Genomic DNA, 21,710 nt, shown 5'->3' with positions numbered 1-21,710 from the left:
CCTTATGTTTAGAGGGACATTGCACAGTTTACGTGAAGGTAATATTTTCTGTTCATCCTTTTTCCATTTCAAAATATAAACTGAAATGCCCTGATGCCAAATGTGGGCACCCTGTACACTGTGTACTTACTGCAGCAGCAGCAGCCTTTAGTAAGTATGACAGCTTGTCTACTTGTGGAGCTTTCTCTTGCCAGCTGAAAACCTTTCAGTTATTTTTTATCCAAGCCTCCTGTGAAAAGGAGAAGTGCTGTCCTGCATGGACTCCTTATCACAGATTTTAGATTATGTGTTTACTTTTGGTAGGTATTGACCACAGTCTATAGCTAATTTTGGAGTTTGATTTTGATTGTATTTAAAATCATTATGCTGAGATATAAGACTTCTTTCTTTGTCTTGTAAGACAGCTGCCCATTGTTTTTTTTCTCCAATTAATTTCATCAAATCCATCAAATATAATTTCTCCCCTTCTTTTTTCTTTAAAGAATTTATAAATGACCTTGTATATCAGACCAGCCTTGTTTCTAGTCATTTCCTGGGCAACTTGACCTGAAAATGTTCTTAGTAATCAAGACCTTATAGTCCTGGCTGTTCCCATTAACTCTACTTTCTAAATTATATGACAAACTGAGAGATGGCTATTTTTTTCTCATAAAGCTATTTTCTGCCTTGTGGGCACAAATTTAATATTTTAGAGTAATTGGTAGATGTGAAGTAGCATATGATTGTTGAGAAAAGGTTTAAAAAACAATATCATTTCAATAAGGAAAGGAAAAAAAGACTAATGGTTCATATCCATTTTTTTTAGATTCCCATTTTATTCCAACGTTTTACACCACTATACATGCTAAGCCACTTTTTAGACATAATCATTTAATCCCCTAATTACAGAAACCTCATGCTGACCCCAGATATTAGGTCTCTTCAGTTGTAGATCTTGATATTCCTTTGTTTTCATCTCCAGAACCGCCTGGCCATTCAGCTGAAATAAACAGATCTTAACTTTAAATGTAAACTTACAAAAACATATTTCAACCAATGAAAACATTATTGACGGAAATATTTCTTACTATCATAAAAATGAAATGCACGACAAAAGAAGCGTAAATGTTTGCTTGTATGAAACAATGTGACGCTAAAGATAAAAAACAAGAATGACAATCGATCAGGATACCTGAGGTGGTTCTGCTGGTTTCGCTGTCATCAGTTGGAGCTGCGTCTGCGCTGATGTCACCAAAGACAAATCGGATCTTTTCCTCTGCGTGCTGCTCGTTGGAGGAACCATGAACTGAGTTGTGGAGGATGTCGGCAGCAAAGCGGGCCCTCAGAGACTGTGGGGAGATTTCTTTAGCTTTCTCTGGATCGCTGGGGCCCATCATGGCCCGCCACTCCTCCACTGCATTCTCCTTGGTCAAGACGAGCATCATGCAGGGCCCACTGAAACAAACAGAGAGAAGATATTTGTGGAAAGGACAAAATATTGGGAAATATGATTTTTGATCCAGCATTCTACACATATATTATCATCATATCTTTATAGATCTGAACAAAACATAAATTGTAATTTATTTGTTTTTTTAACAGCCATTGTTTTGGTATTGTCTTACTTCTAATGAGCCACATCGTTTTGTGATCTTCATACTTTTTGATGATCTTTCAAATATTTTTTTGGACTTCAGCTTCAGTTTTCACTCGTTTGTTGATTGCCCCTAATTGCTGTACGTGATAATACAGCAGATTGTGTAGTGACTAGTAAAAAGCTTTGCTACGGAGAGAAATAGGACAAAAGGAGAAGTGTTCAGGAACACAAGAACTATCCACAGCAGAAGTGAAGCATCTGAAAGTCATGTTTTTATTTATTTTTTTAAGAATATAAGAGCAAAACCAAAAAATTGCAAGACCTGGCAAAGGACCGGTGAGAACATTCTTCAGGTTCTGCATTAGATGTTTGTTTGCAAAACGCTCTTTGTCAGTGATAAAACACTATTTCCTGTCTGTCAAACTGCTATGGTTCATATTTTTCAAAGATTTACTCATTAAAACAGGAAAAAATTGTGTCTTTGCAACAAGTTTGTAGCAATAATGAGTGAAAATCATCCTCAGAAAAATTGAAAAATCACCTGAAAAACTATTAAAAGGAACTTTGAAATTACTATAAAATAATATAGCTGATTTAATTATTTTATACTAAATATAAAAGAATGTGGAGTGACAAAATTAATTTGGATTGTTCTGTAATTGCATGATAACTTTCTCAAGCAGCAGTAGTTTGCAGTTAAATAAGCTTAGAAAGGAGCTGGTACAAGTGCAAGTGGAGGATTTCTGCAGCTTTTGGTTCAGATTAGGATTGATTTCCAATTATTACTGCAAACTTAGCTCACAACTAGGCATGAGTCATGCATGGTATATACAAAAGTTGTGTACAAGTTACAATCTGAAAAATGCAAAAACCAAATTACTAGAGTTTTCCTGGCTGTATGGAGGACAGAAAACCAAATCACTGCAGAGCCTCTGCCTGCAGTGTGTTGGCTAAAAAAGTAGCTACACTTTTCCCTTCCATAGAAAGAAATGTTTAGTTGTTTGGAAAAAATTCACAAAAATACAACGGTCATGGTATGGAAACCAATGGAGCATCAGCCATCACTCCTATTAAAGGAAATGTTTTTTTCTTGAACTGCATTTAGTGAGTCATGTGTTGTACGACTGCTGGCTGGCTACTGATAACCAAGCTAATATCAGGTTACCTGTGTTACTTCATGAATGCCAGACCAGCAGCAATATGTTTGCTTGTAAACTGACTAGATTCAACTTTATTATACCTCTACCGTTTTAAATGAAAGCAATTTGAACATGTTGTTAATTTTTGCCTAGAATTTTTAGTTTTAACACGATGGCATTTTCATTCCAGCTTATCTAATCAGATGAGTTTTATACCAGCCAATTCCTGAAACTCAGCTCCCTGAAATAAGCTACTAAAGAGCTGCTGAAAAATACGCTACAGGGAAAGGTTACCCTTTAAAGCACAGCCGCCTCCCTCTAACAATTCAGCTGTTGCTAGGAGTATGTCACTCTCTTTGACTTAATCTCAACAAAACAGGAACAAGAATACAATCTAAGCTCATATCAGCTCACAATCTGAGTCTGATGCGCACAGTCGCTCCTCTGCCAGCACCCTAGCGGTTGTGTAACAACCTGGTGAAGGGACTAATCGGAGCGGAAGATAAGTCTAGAGACTGGATGTGATGTTGAACAAAGAATGAAACTGAGATTGACTTCCAAGCCTCTGGCCCCAGGCTGCCTTGACTCTAAGCTTCCAATATCACAGTATAAATTGAAGATGAGAAAAAGGAGCTGGTCTGTTTGCCTTGCCCCTGTGTTCGTGTGTGGGGACAAACCAACCGACACATAAAATCCACCAGCTGCGTGAAGAATGGCTTCTCCCTTTGCTCCTTGTAAAACTCCTCAGCCATCTCTCTTGACAGCAAAGTCTCCTTCAGCTGCGCCACGGTGAAGCCTCTCCCCTGAATCTCTTCCAAAATCGTATCTGTCAGCATTGAGAAAATAAAATAAAATAAATAAAACAAAAAGAAAATCAGACTTGCTCAGTTGTACTGGAAGATCAAGGAGAACCTCGGTGTTCCTCCAGAGCATCGGGTTTGATGACTGCCAGCGTTCGTTGTTGAGGAAAGAAAAACTTCAGCTCTCTTTCTGCCTCTTCGGGATTTGCGCTGCCATGAAGCTGGTTGATGGGCTCATTTTCTACAGCAAATTTGGCCCTCAGACTATATAGGAGGAGAGAGAGGATTCTATTGTATGTACTGCACAGTAATAATCTTATAGAGATTGACAAACACAAAGTAGTCCAACTGGGAGAAAAGACATACATGGCTTTCCCAGGTTTTTGTCAGGCTGAAACGCAGAGCAGTGGTGTCCAAACATTTTGCCTCAGGGGCCAAAACTGGCAAATTTTAACTTCTGGCAGGCCACAAAATTCACAAAATAAAAACTTGCTAAAATCTCTTGTAATTTTTTTCTTCATTGTTTTTTGTTTTACCTGCTCAAAAAAAAAAAACTTTTGTGAAATCTGTATATCACTGAAGATCTAAAACAGAAAAAGCTTCAGACTGTTTATTTATTAATAAAAGAAAAGCAGACCATTTCCAAATTGTTTGTTTCATCTGTTTTTTTTCTATTTTGTTGTCCAAATTCTTTACCATTCTTGATTAGTGGCCAGGGGCCAAACAGAATCAATTCAAGGCCCACCAATGACCCCCTGGCCACAGATTGGACACCTGTGATTTAGAAAATCTATGAAAATCAAACAAGTCTTGCCACAAATGATTCCTTAATTGGATATAAGTTTTGACTTTGTGATAAATGTATCTTCATCCATGTTGATTTGACTTTGACTAGGCCATTCTAACACCTGAATATGTCTGGAACAAAACCATCAGGCCAAATTCGGCCTCTCAAGCCATTTGCATTTTTTTTTTCAAGATTTCCATTTATTTAGCTCCATTTATTTTCCCATAAATTCTAACCACTTTCTCTGTCCTTGCTGAAGAAAAAAAATCCCCATAGCATGATGCTGCCTTCACAGTGTTTAACTTAGTTTTTTACTAAATATGTGACTCCTTAAGGCATTAGACTGAACATAAGCTTATTTAGGTGTATCTGATTTAATAGAGCTGAATACAAATGTATGGTTTATGTTTCTGTAATGTGAGAAAAAGTTAAAGATGTATGAATACTATTGTAAGTCAATGCAAGACTGACCAGAAAGTTAGGTTTCATCCATGCAGAATAATAAACACTTGATGGTTTCCAGAATTGTTCGGAGGAAATTGGTTAATTCACATGTAATTTCAGGAGTGAGATCTTTTTGGTGAGCAAATTTGAGTCATTTTCTGTGTTTCTGTTCACATCTGACCAACCTCCCATTTTGCCATCTGGTAATTTTCACATTTTAATAAAACGTCCTTAGAAAAGCCACAGAAGCCTTTGCAGGCAGGAAAAGATACAATAATAATACAAAAAATATTTTGGGACGTAAAAGCGCTGCTATTGGAAATGAAGTTATTATGCATCTGATTTCTTTTTTCTTGTGTGATTGTAGAGCAGCGAATACAGGATGCCAGTCTTTCATCTTGTTATCAAAACCTAAAAATTGTGAAACAGGAAGGTGAAAAGAGGAGCTATATTTAACAAGCTGTCACACAGATTCACCTTCAAACGTCCACCGCATTTCTGCAGGAAATTATGCCTCAGTGACCCTTTACTCTCTTTTTATCAGCTGAATGAGGAGAGGAACGCGTGACTCACCACTCAGGATCCTCTTCTTTGGCTTTGTGAAGGTCAGGAGGACCGAGGATGTTCTTCCAGTGATGGACAGCTCCTTTCCTGACCAGAGCTAATGCCAGTACAGGCCCACTGTAATCACAGAGATGGTGAATAAATGTCTGCATTCTGAGATTTAGATTCACAACAGCACAGGTCAAATTTACCTTGTCATGTTTCGCATAAGTGCAGGAAAGTAGTCTTTATCCACATGTTGGAAGTAAAACTGTTTGACCTGCTCTTCGGTCAACATTACCTCTTTTTGAAGGGCGACTGTGAAACCTGACTTGTGAATCTGGGCCAAAATCTCATCTGCAAAATAACAGGAATCCCTTTAGTGATAGCAAATGTAGCTCCATCCATGTTGATTTGATTAGGGGACAAAAGGTGGAGTGACTCAAACCCTCTGCAATGATAATTAAGCACAACCCTATAATATTAAGGAGGACAGTGATTGTGCATGTGCTTGCATTCCCTCTCAGGAGCATTTGTGCTTGTGCCTTTGGCTTGAGCCCCACCTCTGTTCTCCCTGGCAACGTCGGGTCGGATGAGAGCCAGCGTCCTCTCCACACGCTCTTCCTCCCCATCCTGCTCTGCATCGGAGGCCGTCCTAAAGTTGGGGAAGAAGAAGGCGAGCTCCCTGTTGGCCTGGTCGCTGTCCGCACTGCCATGCACTGCGTTGAACAGCGTCTCTGTGCCGTATTGTGCCCGCAAGCTGCAGGAAGTCGGGTGGGGAAGGAGGAAGAGAGGACCAGATGGATGCTCGGCTGGTGCTCAACCAAAGAGAAGCATAATGTTTGGGTGTGTCTGATCAAGCAGGCGAGAATGTGCTGTTCGCTCCCTACTCCAGACCCAGAACTGGGATCCTTTCCAGGTATGCTGATCAACAGTGCAGAAATAAATGCATGCATGATATTTTTCACCAAACCGAAGATTGAGTTGCTTTGTTCACTGTTCTTTTTCTTCAAATGTGCAACATTTGTAATTTCTTTCTACTAACCTTTCGGGCTTTTCTCTCCTGGCTTCCTCTATATCTGCTGGGCCAATGAACTCACGCCATGCTGATATGATATTGGCCGTGCCCTCTATCTGAGAAAGCACTAGAATATAGGAGGGACCGCTGGACACGAACTGCACCAAGTCCTCAAAGCAAGCCTGAAAGAAAGCAGAATAAACAAGAACAGACTCGTTAAGGAGTCCTGCAAAACTATTTATGCCCCTTGAATCTTGTCACATTTTGTAAATTTACAACCCAAAATAGTAATGTATTTTACTGAAATCCAGAGGCTTGTGGAAACTCTGGAGGAGCTGCAGAGATTCACAATTGGGAGAATCTATGAACAGGAGCTATTCATTGTCCACAAATCTGACCATTATGTAGTTCACCACCGATTATGAAAAGGAAATAGCAAACATTTTGAAGAAAAAGTTCTGGGAACCAAAACACAAACTGTGTTCTAGGCAAACACTACATCCTAGTACTGAGGCACAGTGGTGGCAGCATTATGCTGTAGGCAGGGATCGTTTTTTTCTGCAGCAGGGGAAGAAAAGCTGTCAGAGTTGATGGTTGGAGTTCAACCCAGGGCAGTTCTGAAGGAAAACGAGTTAGAGACTGAAAAGACTTTAGTCTGGTAGGAAGGAGATTCACCTTTCAGTATGGCAAAGAACCTACATATACAATAAGAGCAGCACTGGAATGGTTTAGATCAAAGCATACATGTAAGTTAGAATGGCCTAGTTAAAGGGCAGACCTAAATTTAACTGAGAATCTGTTGCAAGGCTTGAAAATTTGCAGATGCTTTCCACCCAGTCTCACTTAGCTTCAGTTATTTTGCGAAGAACAATCCTTTAGTCTATAGATGTGCAGAGCTAGTGGAGATATATGCCTGAAGACTTGCTGCTGTAACTGCAAGGAAAGCAAAAGATGGTTTAAGAAAGTATTGACTCAGTAGAGGCTGACTGCAAATGCAAGCCATAGCTCTACCTTTTTTTATGGGTAAAACCTGTAGAAACTATTTTTAAAATTTTCTTCACAACCACCTTCCTCTTTGTGTTAGTATATTACATAAAATTAAAACTAAGGTTTATGAATGTATCAAAACAAAATGTGAGACAACAGTATAAAAGTGTTTTCAAATCATTGTATGGACACTCCCAGCTTCTCTTGATGGCTCATTTGATGGAAAAACTCATGCTGATTTTAATTTGTTGAAGAATTTCTCCTTTACCTGCTTATATATACTGCTTGGATGAATCTCAGTTTGCTCTTGTAACAAACAGCACAATAAGCAATCGAAAAATTGCTTACTCAGCAGCTCTATTTTAAGCCCTGTGAGGGAACGCAGATGGGTGTCAAATGTATTTTTTTTTCACGCTCCCATTCGTATGTTGATTTAGAATATCAATTCCCCCCACATTCACTGCACCATCATCAGTTTTCCTAGGCTTAACATGATTTTGCTATGAGTGATGCTGTATGTGCTTTTCTCACCATATGCTGCACTTTCCTTGTAATTTGTGCCATTATAGCATACCTCCGCTGCTTTATGTTGGTAAAAATCTCGAGCCTCCGTTTCAGTCAGAGTGCGCTCCTCGTGTGCAAGAATCTCAAACCCAGCATCTTGAATCTATCCAGAAGGAGAAGCATCAACAGAATGGATGAATGCCAGCAGGAGGGCTTGAGAAAATCTTGTCTTCTTGGAATGTGAACATGGTTAATCTCTCTGTACCTTCATAATGATCTCATTTGCCTTCCCATGAGCAACTGCGTCAGGCTTAATGATGGCAACTGTGTAGGCTTTACTGGCAGGAACTACACAGAAACAGAGAAGAGTTTGAATGGCGATCATTATTGCTGTTACGATGCAAAACTGTACAAAGTTAAAAATGTCACCAGGGGACTGGAAGCTACAGAGATGAACTGTACAAAACATTGCTTTCACAATACCAATTATACTTTCTTCATTTTGTGGCTGCTGAAGCTCTTCCTCCTCTCTCTTCTCTTCATCCAACAGACCAAAATCCTTCACCTGAGACAGAAACACAACTTTTAAATATGCTTATGTAAATAACAAAAGCATTGCTCATCTGATTCTGTCGTTGCTCATAAATCACAACGAAAAACACTCACTTTGAAACTGGAGGAAAAAAAGCATGATTTATAGTTTTTTAAAGCTCTAAAGTAAGATTATCTTCAAGCAGCAGGGCAGGTGCATATCATTGTGCCACTGCTCACCACTTTGCGACCACTGCCTTTCTCCATGACCAGCTTTTCCTTGGCCAGCTCCTCCACAATCATCCTCTGGAGCATCGGAGCATTGGCCCCTCGCAGCACAGCCACCAACTCCCCACCCTATTCATGCAGCACAAACCCAGCCATTCAGCACGTTTAGTTCAAATATAAAACCTCTACTTACTTTAGCCTACAGACTTAAGTAAATAAGTATAACTCTGTGAGAGTTAAGTCAGGACACAAAATAATTAGTGATTCTGATCTGGGAAAAGTGAAAATATAAACTGGCAAACAAAGACGTCATGATATTTGGTGAGCCAATTTGTAGAATGGTAAAAATAGAAAATCCGCTGTGAAATGGAGTACAAATGAAATTGAATACACCATTTATGTGGAATTTTTTGAAAATAATTCATAAAAATGTATAAATATTAAAACAAGCATAAGCATGCAAACAGAAGTGGTAGAAACACACACTGACTCCAAAGAAAAGGAAGGTGGGTTCACATTTTCCTCGATACTTCTCCAGGGCATCAATACTGTCGGCTTCAGCCTGTGTCACACAAACAGATGAAACGAAGCTCCTTTGCTAGTGTTGCCTTCAAGTTTGAAAGATATACATTTTGAAACTAAAACACAGCTCACAGTGGCAAAATGCAGCAGGTCATCACTGAGTTCGTTCTTTATCTTTCGGAGGAGACTAACCACTGCTCGACAGGGGCCACACCACTGCTGGTAAACATCCACAACTACAAGGAGAACAGTGGACAGTACATGGACAAACTTTCTGATACCAAAGGATAAAACTAGATTTGGTCATTATTACAGTAGAATAATAATTAGAATTTCTCAGAAAATCTGTAGTTTTGTTAAAATAAACAATAATTTATTAACATGGTAACCTTTGCCTCACATTAAAACGTTCTTTTCCCAAAAAATGTCAGTGTGAATCAATGACACTTTAATTCATGCTAAATTTATTAATTTAAGACTTTCCACACGTCTTTACCCGGGCTGTCAACTTATTTTGTTCTTCTCTGCATTTGAGACAAAAACTTAAAAGATTAGTGATGATGCATCGATTCCTTCTGCAGTTATACCCAAGAACACAAGGGGGCAGCATAATACAACGCATAACTGGGCATCTCTATCAGCCAAGGTGGAACAAGTACACAAACAAACTGGTGTAAAATGGAAAAAAAGTACCTCGTTAAAATTGTACAGTAAAGATTTTTAAACAATTTTTAAAAGTACAAGTACATACAAACTGTGCTTAATCATAGTAATTTGAGTAAATGTAATTAGTTACTTTCTGCCTCTAATGATCTGTTATAGATTTAAGCAACACTGCTGTTTAACTGAGTGTTATGTATATTTAAAGACACAAAAAGGATAAACAACCACAAGCAACCATTTAAAGCTTACCTGTCAAACCTTTGGTAGTAAGTATTTCCTCCCATTGTTCTTGGTTCATAACTGATACCTGAACAACAAAATTACAAATTAAAGACTAATGAAGGTAGTGACACTAACAAAAACTTAAATTCTATCCAACCTGCAGGCTTGCCTCTTTCTTCTTCCCTGCCATTTGTGGATGAAACTGTATTTACAGGAAACGATATAAAAATATAAAACTAATGGCAAAGCAAAACATAAAACTCCCTGAATTTGTTATTTTTACGGTAACTTAAAGCATTCAGTTCTTTTTCTTGTTCTGTGGACCACGCAAGTGATTGTTTGACGACTGGTTGCTAAGCAACAGTTTTCTTCGACCCTGAGCAAGTTTGTTAGTTTAAGTTTTAGCCATTATTAATGCCATGCCGTTATAAATGCTCTTGATTTAAAAATGAAACGTTTTCAGTCAACCGTGCAATTTCGCAACTGTGTTTGTTGCTCTCTATTTAATTTAACTTCCGGACCCTTGCACTTGCACAGATCTCCATGTCCGCCAGGGGTCCTTGTTGTCCATCTCTCAATTTAGAAGACACCCTTTATTTATTATTTCTCAAGATCATCGTTATCATGGCTTACAGCGAACCCTCCCGCTTGATTTTACAGCGTGAAGTCTTTTGGGGTATGTCTCTTCCACTGTTCTACATGTATGACTGAAAATGTTTTCCGTGTAAATAGCAAGCTCAGTCAGGTGCAATAGAAAGAATAAAATGCGGCCATGGTGATGTTTTGCTTATGCCACACTTTTCAGATTTTATTTATAAAATTGACTATTGAAAATCATTTCAATAATCAGTTGAAATTTGTTTCGAATTGACTACTGGGGGCAAAGAAAGGGAATCAGGGGACACATTAATACTTTTTCAGTTCACCTTGTTAATATATATAATGAACCTACACAAACTATGCATTTATCAGTTTAAGTAAAGCTGCAGCTATTCATATTGTTGTCAGGATATTTCATGGAATCAAGTCTTTCCTGAAACAGGGGTAGGTTCCTTTAGTTCGCTTTGGTTCACGCATACCCATTTCTAATGGAAAAAAGGCAACATAGAGATTTGACATTGAACTCAAACCTGAGGTGTAGATGAAAGAGAGTGCACACAAACTTTAAAAATGTTCATGGTGAGTGCAGAACTGTAATTACACCAGAGCGCCTCAAATCAAAGGAAAAAATCTAAGCAAAGGAGAAGCTATTGGTCTGGAGCTTTTGATACAAGATATAAGACTCATTGTGATCTAAAAAAGTTTAGAAAGTATACATTAAGCAACTTGGAGGTAAAAGTTAAAGGTTAAGAAAATTACAGAACTGACATTAGAGCTTCTAGTAAACTGATAATGAGATATTGATATTTTGTAATCTCTGGTGTCAGTGAGTACCAAGAGAACGTGAATGACAAAGGTTTTGTCAATAACAGATGCTCTAATTCAACATATCTGCTCTATTGGAGTGGTTTGTTGAGCCTACTTCAGTCCTTTAGGTTCTATTTTGATTATTTCTTGATACTACAGTTCATGGACTAATCAGTCCAGTGTGTGGCTACTGAACTTGAACTCCGCTTCCAAAAAAAAAAAAGAAAAGAAAAAGTGGCTAACCACCGTTAATTAAAGGTTTACCAAGGGTGGGGAGAGATATTATTTTTTCTCACAAAGCCAGGTTGGTTTGGATATATTCTTCAAGAAATGAAATAATCATTCTGGGAACAGCTTTTAGTATTTACTCAGGTTATGTATTAAAATTTGCGTGATGATCTGAAAAGGCAAAAGGTTCAATCTGGTTCAATATTCATGATAAATTCAATCTTGTGCAGCTAATTCTTGATCTCATAACATTTTTTGCAGCATTATTATTAGACTCATGAAAAAGAATGGTTCAAAGATATAAAATCCCAAAAGCATGATCACTGGAACCACAGGTGTAATTTTGTAATGCCTTTCTGAAGTATTGCTGCGCTAAAGCTTGAAAGTGACATTGACATTTTCTCCTCTTGCATGCCTTCTTTATGATGCAGAGAGGAAACATTTTCAAGAAACCTTTTATGCACACATTTATTTAGAAATATTTACAATGCAGGTGAAAACATGACCAACTTTAGAACACGACAGTTTAGCTTTTATATTTGCAGCTGATGGTATAGTACCACATTCACACTCAGAGTGAACCTGAAGTGTTACCTCATGTCTCTCTCAGTTTTTGCTGCTATGCCTCAGTCTCTGCCCAGTCTTGATGTTCTGTTTCCGAGAAAAAACAGAAGCAGTAGAATCAAAAATAACACCGGAGCTCTCATACTTTCTCACTCTGTGCTGTTTATTTATATGGTGAAATTGGCCCTCATCCGAACTCTTTTCCAGGCTCTTCCCACATGAATTTCAATGAACTGCTGCACTTAAGCTGTTCAGCTCCACAGCCTCCTCCGTCATGAAGAAGGCACATGAAAACAGCCATTATAACTGGAGTAATTCTTCAAAAGGACAAATCAGAGTGAACAGTGACAGCAAGTGGGACAGAAAACTTTAAAATAGGACATTCTGAAAGAAGTATCCCGTGTTTTTGTCATGTTTTCCTATAAGTTACTGTTTTCTGCTATCTACGTTTGCAGTGCCTTGAGAAAGTTTTCATCTCCCCTGAACTCCTCCATATTTTGTCATGTTACCCCCAAACTGGTACTGAGACACAAAGTAGTGCAAAGGAAAAACTGTGCATTGTTTGCTGTTCCTAAAAGGTGTGGTGCATATCCATATTCTGACTCCCCTAAATAAAATAAAATCTAAGCAACTGCCCTTAATATTAGTGAATCTTTGTGACCAAACACAAACAAGATGACTGAAAAAGCACCAAACAGGTTAGGGAGAAGTTCAAAGCAAAAAGAATCCCCACATCATTAGGTTGTAAAACAATATTCTGTTCAATGAGATGTTCAAAGCTTATCTCATCAGCAAGACCCTAGTCACTGCTGATTTGTGATATAATGCTTCTTCCACATCAGGAATATGACTTCACTGGTGCCTACTGAAACATTCAGAAGTTTAGGAATTTCTGCAACTAATGTCATAATGTTTTATGACAATAAATTTATCAAGGTCCTAGGAAAGCTCCATGCTTCTCCACATACTGAATACACTGAAAACAGAAGGAGTTTGTCGTGACTGCAAAGCTATAAAGACATGGCTGTTTAGATCAGTAAAAGACAAGATTTTAAATATAATTGGGATCCTTAACAGAGACTTTCCATCCAATCTGACTGAGCTTGAGCTATTTTTCAAAAAGATTAATATGAAATTATGCACTTTTTGAGTTGGTCACTTAAAACCCCATTCAAATACCCAGAAGTCTGAGGTTGCAATGAGATAAATGTGGGTACCTTTGCCGGGGACTGTAGATAGTTAATTTGGTTTGTAAGGTTTGTATTTGTAACCCCATGGCTCTCACTCTGAGCCCATTACACATCCAGATGGGGCCAACAATCATGTCGCTCCATCATGCCAGCTGTGACAGCGTCCTGATAAAGCCCTTGTTCCAACAAACAAGCATTCGCTCGCTGCTCTACATAGGATCCTTCATTTTTATGTTTCATTTCATTAGAGAGATGCACGGCGGTGATTGCTTTTGTCTTATCAAGTCAATGATGAACACTGATTTGATGCTTTCGTCTCAGGCGGCCTATTAAACCATCAACCTCTGTGTCATCAGATGTCATCAGTAATGTGTGCAGGCAGCACACATTACTGATCTGGACCTGTGAGGTCCAGATCTGCAAACTGTAGATGGACTATTCTGATGTGCATAAAGGTATTGCTGTACTATTTAAAGCAACACTTTTGCATGAAGTGCAAGTGCACTTTTGCATGCCTATTAACTGGAAGTTAATAGGCTATGCCTCCTTGTTTTCCCTTGGACAGAGTAGTAGTGCACTGAGCTTATCTTTCATACTACACCTTTTTGCATCAAATCATTGGTTTCAAAATAATGTCTGACTCATTTAGGTCCCTTGTGCAGTAACTAGCAAACTTCTGTACATCCGTCTGCTCAAATTAGATCTTAGAAGAAAGACTCATTTCTCTCCTAGCCTAAAAACTTTGCGGCTCATTAACATCAAACACACTACCTTAAATCTAACAGCGCTCTACTACTGACCCTCGGCTGAATTTAGAGAAGCTCTTTATGCGGGATGTAAGAGTCTCTGCCACAGGCCATTTATCTGACTGTCTTTGAAGGTCTCTGCTTGAATTTGGTTTCCATACTGATGCTGGAGGCTCCATGAACCATTTAGCAGCCTCTTGGTAGATCCCCAGCACTGATGTGAACTCTCCCCCTGTGGACTACTGTTAATCTCTCCAAGGTATGGAGAGACATGGATTTAAAGCATCCACAGTTCTGAGGATTAGTCTCCATTAGTGAATCAGAAAAAGCAGAAGTTATATTTAAGTCTGCTCTATTTATTTTTGCAAAATGCTTCATCATCTCAGCTGTAAACTGAGCCCCAAAGGACTTGAGTCTAATTACTCAAAAAACAAATGTATGAATATCCCAGTTGGTTTTCACTTCTGTCCTATTTTTTCCAAGCAACACGAATCTTAGCAACTTCTGCTTTTATTATTGAACAGCTGGGTTGCAATTAACAATTATCCTAATTATTGACTAATCTGCATGTAATTATTTGATTAGTATCGGCGCTGAAGGCATCAAAGCAACACAAGATTATGTCCTTTTAGTATCAAATGCAAAGTCTTTGACAGGATTTCTCCCCCCAAAAACATTTTCCCAATTGATCTTTTGCACCATCCATGATGCTCACTCTTTGAGCTTTAAGCAAAGATCAGAATCACGACTCCAACCATCCTTTGTCTTTAATGATGTATAGCAGGTTTTAAGTGAGATTAAGACTCCAAACAGCCCTGAATTAGAGGTACACTAATGAGCTATAAAAAACTGCAACTCCAGGACACATAGAGCACTTTGAAAAATTATTCAGACCCTTTCAATTTGCAAGGCATCACAAGTTTGTTAGAGAACATTAGTGAACAAACTTCATCATGAAGATTAAGGGGGAAAAAACTTGGATATTTAAGGCAGTATTTGGTCATAAAACAACATCTCAAGCATTGGAAGTCTTACAGATCAGCATTCAAATGGAAGATGGAAAAAGTAGGCATATGGCATAGATGGTGTCAGCATCACGCTGTGGGGATGCTTATCTTCAGAAGGGAGAAAAAATGGGGGACGGTGACTCTTAACATGCAAGTCAGAGCCTAGTCAAAGTCCAGAACTAAATCTAATTAGATTCTATGCTGAGATTTGGAATTGCTGTTCACATAAGCACTAGATTCAGTTAGTAGTAGTTAGTTGAACTTAATCTTCATTTAGGGGCATCAGAGCAAACGGGGGCAGAATAAAAGCGATTGTCTGAATTTTCAGTTGGTAGAAAATTGTGAAAACAAAGTATCACTTTCCTTCTATGTCACAGTTATTCACAACTGTGTATTTGCATGTCGCGTAAAATGTTTTGAAATTTTTTTTAGGTTTATGACTGTAATGTGAATAACAATGAAGAAGCAGATAAATACCTTTGCAAGATGTTGCAATTTGTAACATGCTGCATTAATACGATTCTGCAACACATCTGATGAATCATATCATATTTTAAATGCTAAATTGGAGGAAACATGGACATTTAGTTAATTAAATAAGCAAACTGTGAATATTTTAAGAATTTCACATACTTTTTACACCATACCCACGGGATATTCTTTTTGAGATGAGATTGGAACAATACGAGCTGAGGTTCTTATACCCAACTGTGTGATTAAATAGATGAATATCCAGCAGCAAAGACTTAGGCTCTGAGTTTTTTAATAGCAGAAAACTAATGTGCCTCCAGTTTGATGGTTGCATTCTTATCAGCTCCTCCAGGACTAAAAACTTTCCTGTAAGCAAAACAGCAGATGAATACAAAACAGCCTAATTTCCACTGCCATCCAGTCATGGTCAATAATATTAAGCAGTGTAGAACTAAAAGAAGTGAAAATATTAACTCAGGAAGCTGCATTTGCGAGCTTCAGTGATGCCTCTCAGCAGTGGTGTGTTAAATGTGATAATTCACTGTCAACATTTTAGACGTTTCCACTGGTCCTCTCCATTTCTCTAGTGCAGTTAAAAACTTGTGGCGCAACTTTAACTGAGCGATTGTTTGCTTTCTGTTTGCTGCATTACAAAAAGATTTTATGCGAAATGAGAAACTGTGTGAGCCACAGGAAGCAGTGTAGTCTGTCAGTCTCATATACCAACAGGCTGCGTTGGTGATTAACTGTGGGTCTGTAAAAACAGGAGGGAGCTTCCTTCTCTCCTCCCTAACAGGCGCTTGTAACTGTGACAGAGAAAGCCAGTATGGAGGAAGTCATCTGCATCTAAATAAAGAGCGCCAATGGCTTTGTCAGAGTCCATTAAGCAAATTGCCATATTTGATAAATGCATCCAGCATCACTTTTTGTCCTCCCCACTCAGACAAATTGGCCTCAAGCGAGAAATTTTTTTTTTTTTCCTTCTTTGTTCCATTTTCCAAAACAGAGTGGAAACAAAGAAAGAGCTGGGGCAAAAAAAAATCAGCTGAATTGTTTGAATGTAAATGATGACTGACGCAAGAGATGAGTAGCCTCATCATTTAAGGCTATACACACCTGCTTGGAAAGTCATAATTACCATTGCAAGGCTGCCAAATGAGACAATTACCGTTTTCCTGTTGAACTGTTTATCCTCCTTGTTTGCTTGCAGAAAAAAAAAAATCCACGTTATGGCTGATTGGCTGGCATTATGGCTTAAACGTAGTTAATTTCCAATCTTTCTGCTCACAAGTAGGCTGCCAGTTGTTGCTGTGACTGTGGTGCATCATTAGTTAGAGGCAGGTCTCTGTTATCTGTCAAAGCTGAAACTGCTCCAGGTTAATAGCTGCAGTCATGCAGTCACCTACTCTACTTATTCAGCTCTGCTGCATCCTGAAGCCTTGTTTCCAGGACCTGCAGGCAGTTCACATGCTCTCATTGTCTGCCATTATGAACTTGGTTTTAAAGTAAAAACAAGAAACAACATTTCTTAGTTAACAAGGGATTTCCGAGGTTGGGCTTTTGACATAAAATTAGCACAAAAGGTGAGAAAATGTGTGTTTGGTGGATTATTTTGCTTTGCAATAATGGTTCTTAGCAAGTCTATTCTGTTGGAAAAACCTCTATTCACTTTTAAATTGTGCCACATTTCTGAGGGAAAGGCAAGAGCAATTAAATATGTTGGCTGCACACAAGAAAAACATCCCAAATTTTCCTCTGCCAGTGCCACACAGTTTAATCTGCTATTGGTCATTATATGGGGTTATTATTTGGATTGGGTGATTGAAGTTGACAATTTAGCTATTTAACAAACAGAGGAATCAGTGGTGCATTAGTAAGCCATAACAGCCTGGAATCTCTTCCTCATATTGGTCACCAGCTTGTCACTCACTACTGTGGGATGGCATCCCAATCTTCGACTATCAATGGTCACCAGTCAACCAAATGTGTTTGTCACTCTGGGATAAACAGCAAGACCCAAGCTGATCCCTAAAATATTTATTGGCAGTAAAACCCCACAAAGTCTCCAAATTCTTTAGGTATAGTCTTTGATAAATCCCGCTCTGTGGAGGATAGAGTTCAGTTCTAGATTGTGGAGCTGTAGAATGTCCGCTGGTAGTAAAATCCTGACTACACATGCATTCACTGATGTCAAGCCTTGCTTTTCCATAGATAGAGAGTTGCCGGTCCATACTGTCGCACCGTCTCCACCAAAAACTGTTTGACATTGGCCTAGAGGATTTGAAAAGTTTTTTATGGGTGCAGCTCACAATCTCAAATTTCCTACAAATGTGGCACCATTTAAGAGAAAAGAATGTTTCCAATGGCATCTGATTCATTGACAACAAAGAAAACATCAATTAAGTACAGATTTTTATCTTATTGTGCTTTTAAATACAAATCTGTGACTATTAGTTATTTATTATAGTGAAAAAATATGTACACAAAGCTTTTTAGATTAAAACCAATGGCAAAAGTAAGAGGAGTAGATGCGACTCAAATATTTGTCAGCATGAACACCAAATGTATCAGCTGTCCAACTGTTTTTATTTCTATAATTTTTAAAAGGTGCAGAGTGGCTTTCATCCAGGAGATCTGATATTTATTTTTTTTTAAACTACAGAGGGAACTCATCTCGGCAGTAAAGGACCATAAAACCAAAAGGATGAATTGAAACTTCTGCTGACAGAATCATCTTGAGTACTTTTAATGCTGCAGTTCTACTTTCAGTTCACCGTGGATTTATAAGCTCTAAAGTTTATTTCCAAAGGCTGAGCCTGGCCACTCCACACAGGAAACTCATTACATCTTTTAATACCCAAAGATAATAGATGCAAGCTGATTGTGTCTCTTGTAATATTATGCATGTTATGTTTGGTTTTTGCTGATCATTATATACAAACAAATACAAACAGAAAGGATCTACAAATTCTAAAAAAAATACATTATCTTGCTAAAGGTGTGCAATCCCGAACCCAAATTGTGTGTCGATCCAATCAGACTTCTTCTGATTGTTAGTTAGAGAATTAGTGACAGGTACAATTTCTTTTAACATCAGTGTCTGACCTCACATATTTGCTTCTGGATAAATGGTCAAGAATTTTCATAAATATGCTAAAACTTTGTGGAAATCCTTCTCTTAAACTCTTACACCATAAATATCTGCAAAGACTGAAACCAACCCCATGGAATAATAATAATTGGATGTCGCACAAGTTCATATATGTGAGAAGTCAAATTAGTAATATTTTGGGGAAGATACTGCAGTTCTAGTGGACATGTAAGAAAAAAAACCACAAAGCATTAATCAAGAAAGAAACAAAAAGGATGATAATTTGTGAAACCATGTGTTAAGAGATGAGACCACCGGTTGACCTTTGCTCATTTCGCTTCCAAAACTGCCATCAGCACCTCTTACTAAGACACACAAACACCATCATGGCCTCCAGGAAATTGTCTGACCTGTTATCTCTGACGCAGTTTCAGAACTGATTATTCAAAGTGATACCTTGTCCTGGTGAGAGAACAAAAAGCCTTGGGGTGGCAGTGATGTAGAGGGAGGAGGAAGGAAGATTTATCAGCAGCACAGCATGTAATTGCTTCTGTGTTATCGTTGGAAAGTCTGATAGGTGCTAATTGAAAAAAGACAGTTTATTAGCAAACTGACAGTATTTAGAGGATCAGCTTGTGATTTGAAGGTCTTATTTTGCCCAAAAGATTGCAGATAACAGACTCCTTCTGCAACTGCTCAAGTCTTCTTTTCAGGTGTAATTCCTGCTTTCTTGTGTTTTCACTCTTCTTTGTCCCCAAGTTATACAAAAGCAGAAGTCAGAGTTGTGGGTTTAATGCTCTTCATTCTGAAGTTAAAATTGAATTTCTTGTATCACATTCTTCAGCATTTTTGTTTGTCTGCGGCAGTCTTAAGACAGCAGCACTGACGAGAGCATTATGAGCCAACTGGAGCCTCTGTGAGTTATGAAGCAGAACAAGCAAACACTGACAGTCCCTGCCACCTAATTTGTGGGGCTTTCTTTTGTAAAAAAAAAATAAAAAATAATAGCAGAAAATAGAGGTCGATAATGAAGCTGTGCAGCAGAAGCTGGGCTTTTATTTTTAGTTTGCTGCCTGCTCTTTCAAAGGTGTATTCATGCAGCCACAGAGTTTAAAAAGAAAAGTGCGGACAAAAATAATGAGCAGCCTCAGACACAGTCATGCAGCAGCGGTGGTCCTCTGATCTTTGCTATGGCCCAACAGTTTATGTAAGATCACTAGATTAATTTGGCTTGAGCCAAACGACAAAAGATAAAATAACAGAAAAAGCTGCAACAATAAAAACAAACATTTGGTTGCAACAGATTTACAAAGGAGTGTTATCAGAAGTTCCTCCCAGTGCCTCTTAGACTGCAACCTCAGATGGTTACACTCCTCTTATTTATTTCACACTTTTTGTATGGTGTTTTCATTTTCCTATTTCACTTGTACATCCTGACAAAACTGCATCTGGTATTTTTGACTGCATTGTTTGTCTTACCTTGTTTATTTTACGTTCCAGGATAGTACCTGTTTTATTTTTGATTTATATAAATTCATAAATGTACCTAAACACTCTATTTCCCCAGGAATTCTATACAATTAAAATTCCATCCTATTCTATTTTCACAGAAATTTAGGTTTAAACCTTTTTATGAAATCCTGCCTGAAGATTTAAAGTGTAAGACATTTTATTCAAGCCTGCAGTAGATTAAACAAAGTAAGTTGAGAAACGCAAACAGAGTTCCTACATGTTTTTCACGTGAACAATGTTAAAATTAAATGCTGTGGTTAAGATCTTTTTATTTCACCACTCAGTGAATAGCACTGGGTGTGTTAATTGTCATCCTCACTGCAGCATCTCCAAGCATGGCTGGTGAAGAAAATATCAGGACAACATAGCAGTCTGAAAGTCGCTTGCCAAAACGACAAAAAGCATAGAGAAACAAACACAAAAATTTGAATAAATAAATAAATACATAAAACAGCAACAAATATAAGATGTAAAATGAGAATAAGAAAAGTAGAAAAAAACACAAGCTCAATCGAAATACTCTACATATTGTCTATCCATGTTCTCAGCTGCACCAATGATACCCTCACATGCTGCTTCCAAGATACAAAAATTAAACAATAATTTAATTTCAAAAATAATAAATTAACAGTATAAGTGTTAAAAACACTGTTTGTTTTTGGCACTCAAAAGAAAAAGAAACTTAGGCGCTGAACCACCAGCTTTGACCTCAGGCAGACATCCACTACAATTTTTTTTCCCCCATAAACAGAACTGTTCAGCATCGAGGGTATTTTGTCGCAGTTGTGCTGCTGGCTGCTTTCTCACAGTAGACGGGTGCAGATGGGCTGCCTGCAGTTTGACTGTAGGGGAGAAGAAATGCCACGGAGGCAGCTGATGCGTGCGTCTACAGCCTGCATGTATTATTCAAAAGGCTGAGTTTTGAAAAGATGATGTGCCTGACTCACCCTGGTAGACGGACTTGCCATTCCCAGGTCTCAGAGTCAGCTTTTTACCTCAACATTGCTCAATCAGCAAGAAGGAGGCTTTCATCTAAAGCACCAAGCTAATCTGAACTCAAGCTGTTAAAAATCCACTCTGATAAAGCATTTAAAAAACTTACGCAGTAAAATATTTGTGTTAGTGTTATTTCTTTCTTGCTGTAGGTGGTGCAGCAGTGATACAGCTGTGTTTTTCAGCACAGACTGTACCCACACTGTGAGCAGCTACAGTTCAGGGAGTATATGATAAAAATCAAAGTTAATTGAATTAGCCTTGTCTGTAAAGTAAATTGAAAGTGACTGCTGCATTCGGTTTGATTCAGCTGATTATGCTCTTATCTGTAAACAATGTAAGCAGCAAACCCAAGACTCTGTCAGCTGTACTAATCTTCTTTGCTCCAGAGTTGAAATGTATTCTCCAATACACAGCATCACACTGAACCTCCTTAAAATCAGTGACATCTCATAAAGTGGAAGCATTAGATAGGCTGAAGGAACTTACAAGTCCACATTGCAACATGATTTCTGTTTAAATCTGGAAACAAACCCT

The 21,710-nt window shown here is 38.2% G+C and overlaps 1 protein-coding gene across 2 annotated transcripts; it reads right to left on the bottom strand.

The window, feature by feature from the left end:
- Nucleotides 1-782: 782 nt before the first annotated feature.
- On the bottom strand, nt 783-10,409 carry nme9 (NME/NM23 family member 9). 2 transcript variants are annotated; one of them, XM_023336398.1, is made up of 16 exons: nt 10,122-10,409; nt 9,992-10,049; nt 9,212-9,315; nt 9,048-9,119; nt 8,570-8,686; nt 8,282-8,363; nt 8,064-8,146; nt 7,869-7,961; nt 6,335-6,489; nt 5,853-6,213; nt 5,591-5,646; nt 5,320-5,427; nt 3,628-3,779; nt 3,397-3,541; nt 1,172-1,434; nt 783-979 (listed from the first exon to the last, which is right to left on the bottom strand). In XM_023336398.1, the coding sequence occupies exons 1-16, from the start codon at nt 10,152-10,154 to the stop codon at nt 912-914; spliced, it is 1,950 nt and encodes a 649-aa protein (XP_023192166.1). In that variant the 5' UTR covers nt 10,155-10,409; the 3' UTR covers nt 783-911. The 2 variants fall into 2 exon arrangements, with proteins under 2 accessions (XP_023192166.1, XP_005800777.1); XM_005800720.2 differs by having other exon boundaries at nt 784-979; nt 5,502-5,646; nt 5,853-6,049; nt 10,122-10,404.
- Between the last annotated feature and the right edge of the window lie 11,301 nt (nt 10,410-21,710).

This window comes from Xiphophorus maculatus, chromosome 7 (assembly GCF_002775205.1).
Source record: "Xiphophorus maculatus strain JP 163 A chromosome 7, X_maculatus-5.0-male, whole genome shotgun sequence".
NCBI lineage: Eukaryota > Metazoa > Chordata > Actinopteri > Cyprinodontiformes > Poeciliidae > Xiphophorus > Xiphophorus maculatus.
The sequence above is the reverse complement of the archived record's forward strand: the minus strand, read 5'-3'. Positions and strand labels throughout refer to the sequence as shown.

Coding starts and splice junctions, on each gene's coding strand:
- nme9 (XM_023336398.1), bottom strand. CDS start 10,154: ATGGCAGGGAAGAAGAAAGAGGCAAGCCTGCAG. Junction 8,364..8,569: donor AAGGCAGTGGTCGCAAAGTG/GTGAGCAGTGGC, acceptor TTTCTGTCTCAG/GTGAAGGATTTTGGTCTGTT. Junction 3,542..3,627: donor TGCTCTGGAGGAACACCGAG/GTTCTCCTTGAT, acceptor CAATGCTGACAG/ATACGATTTTGGAAGAGATT.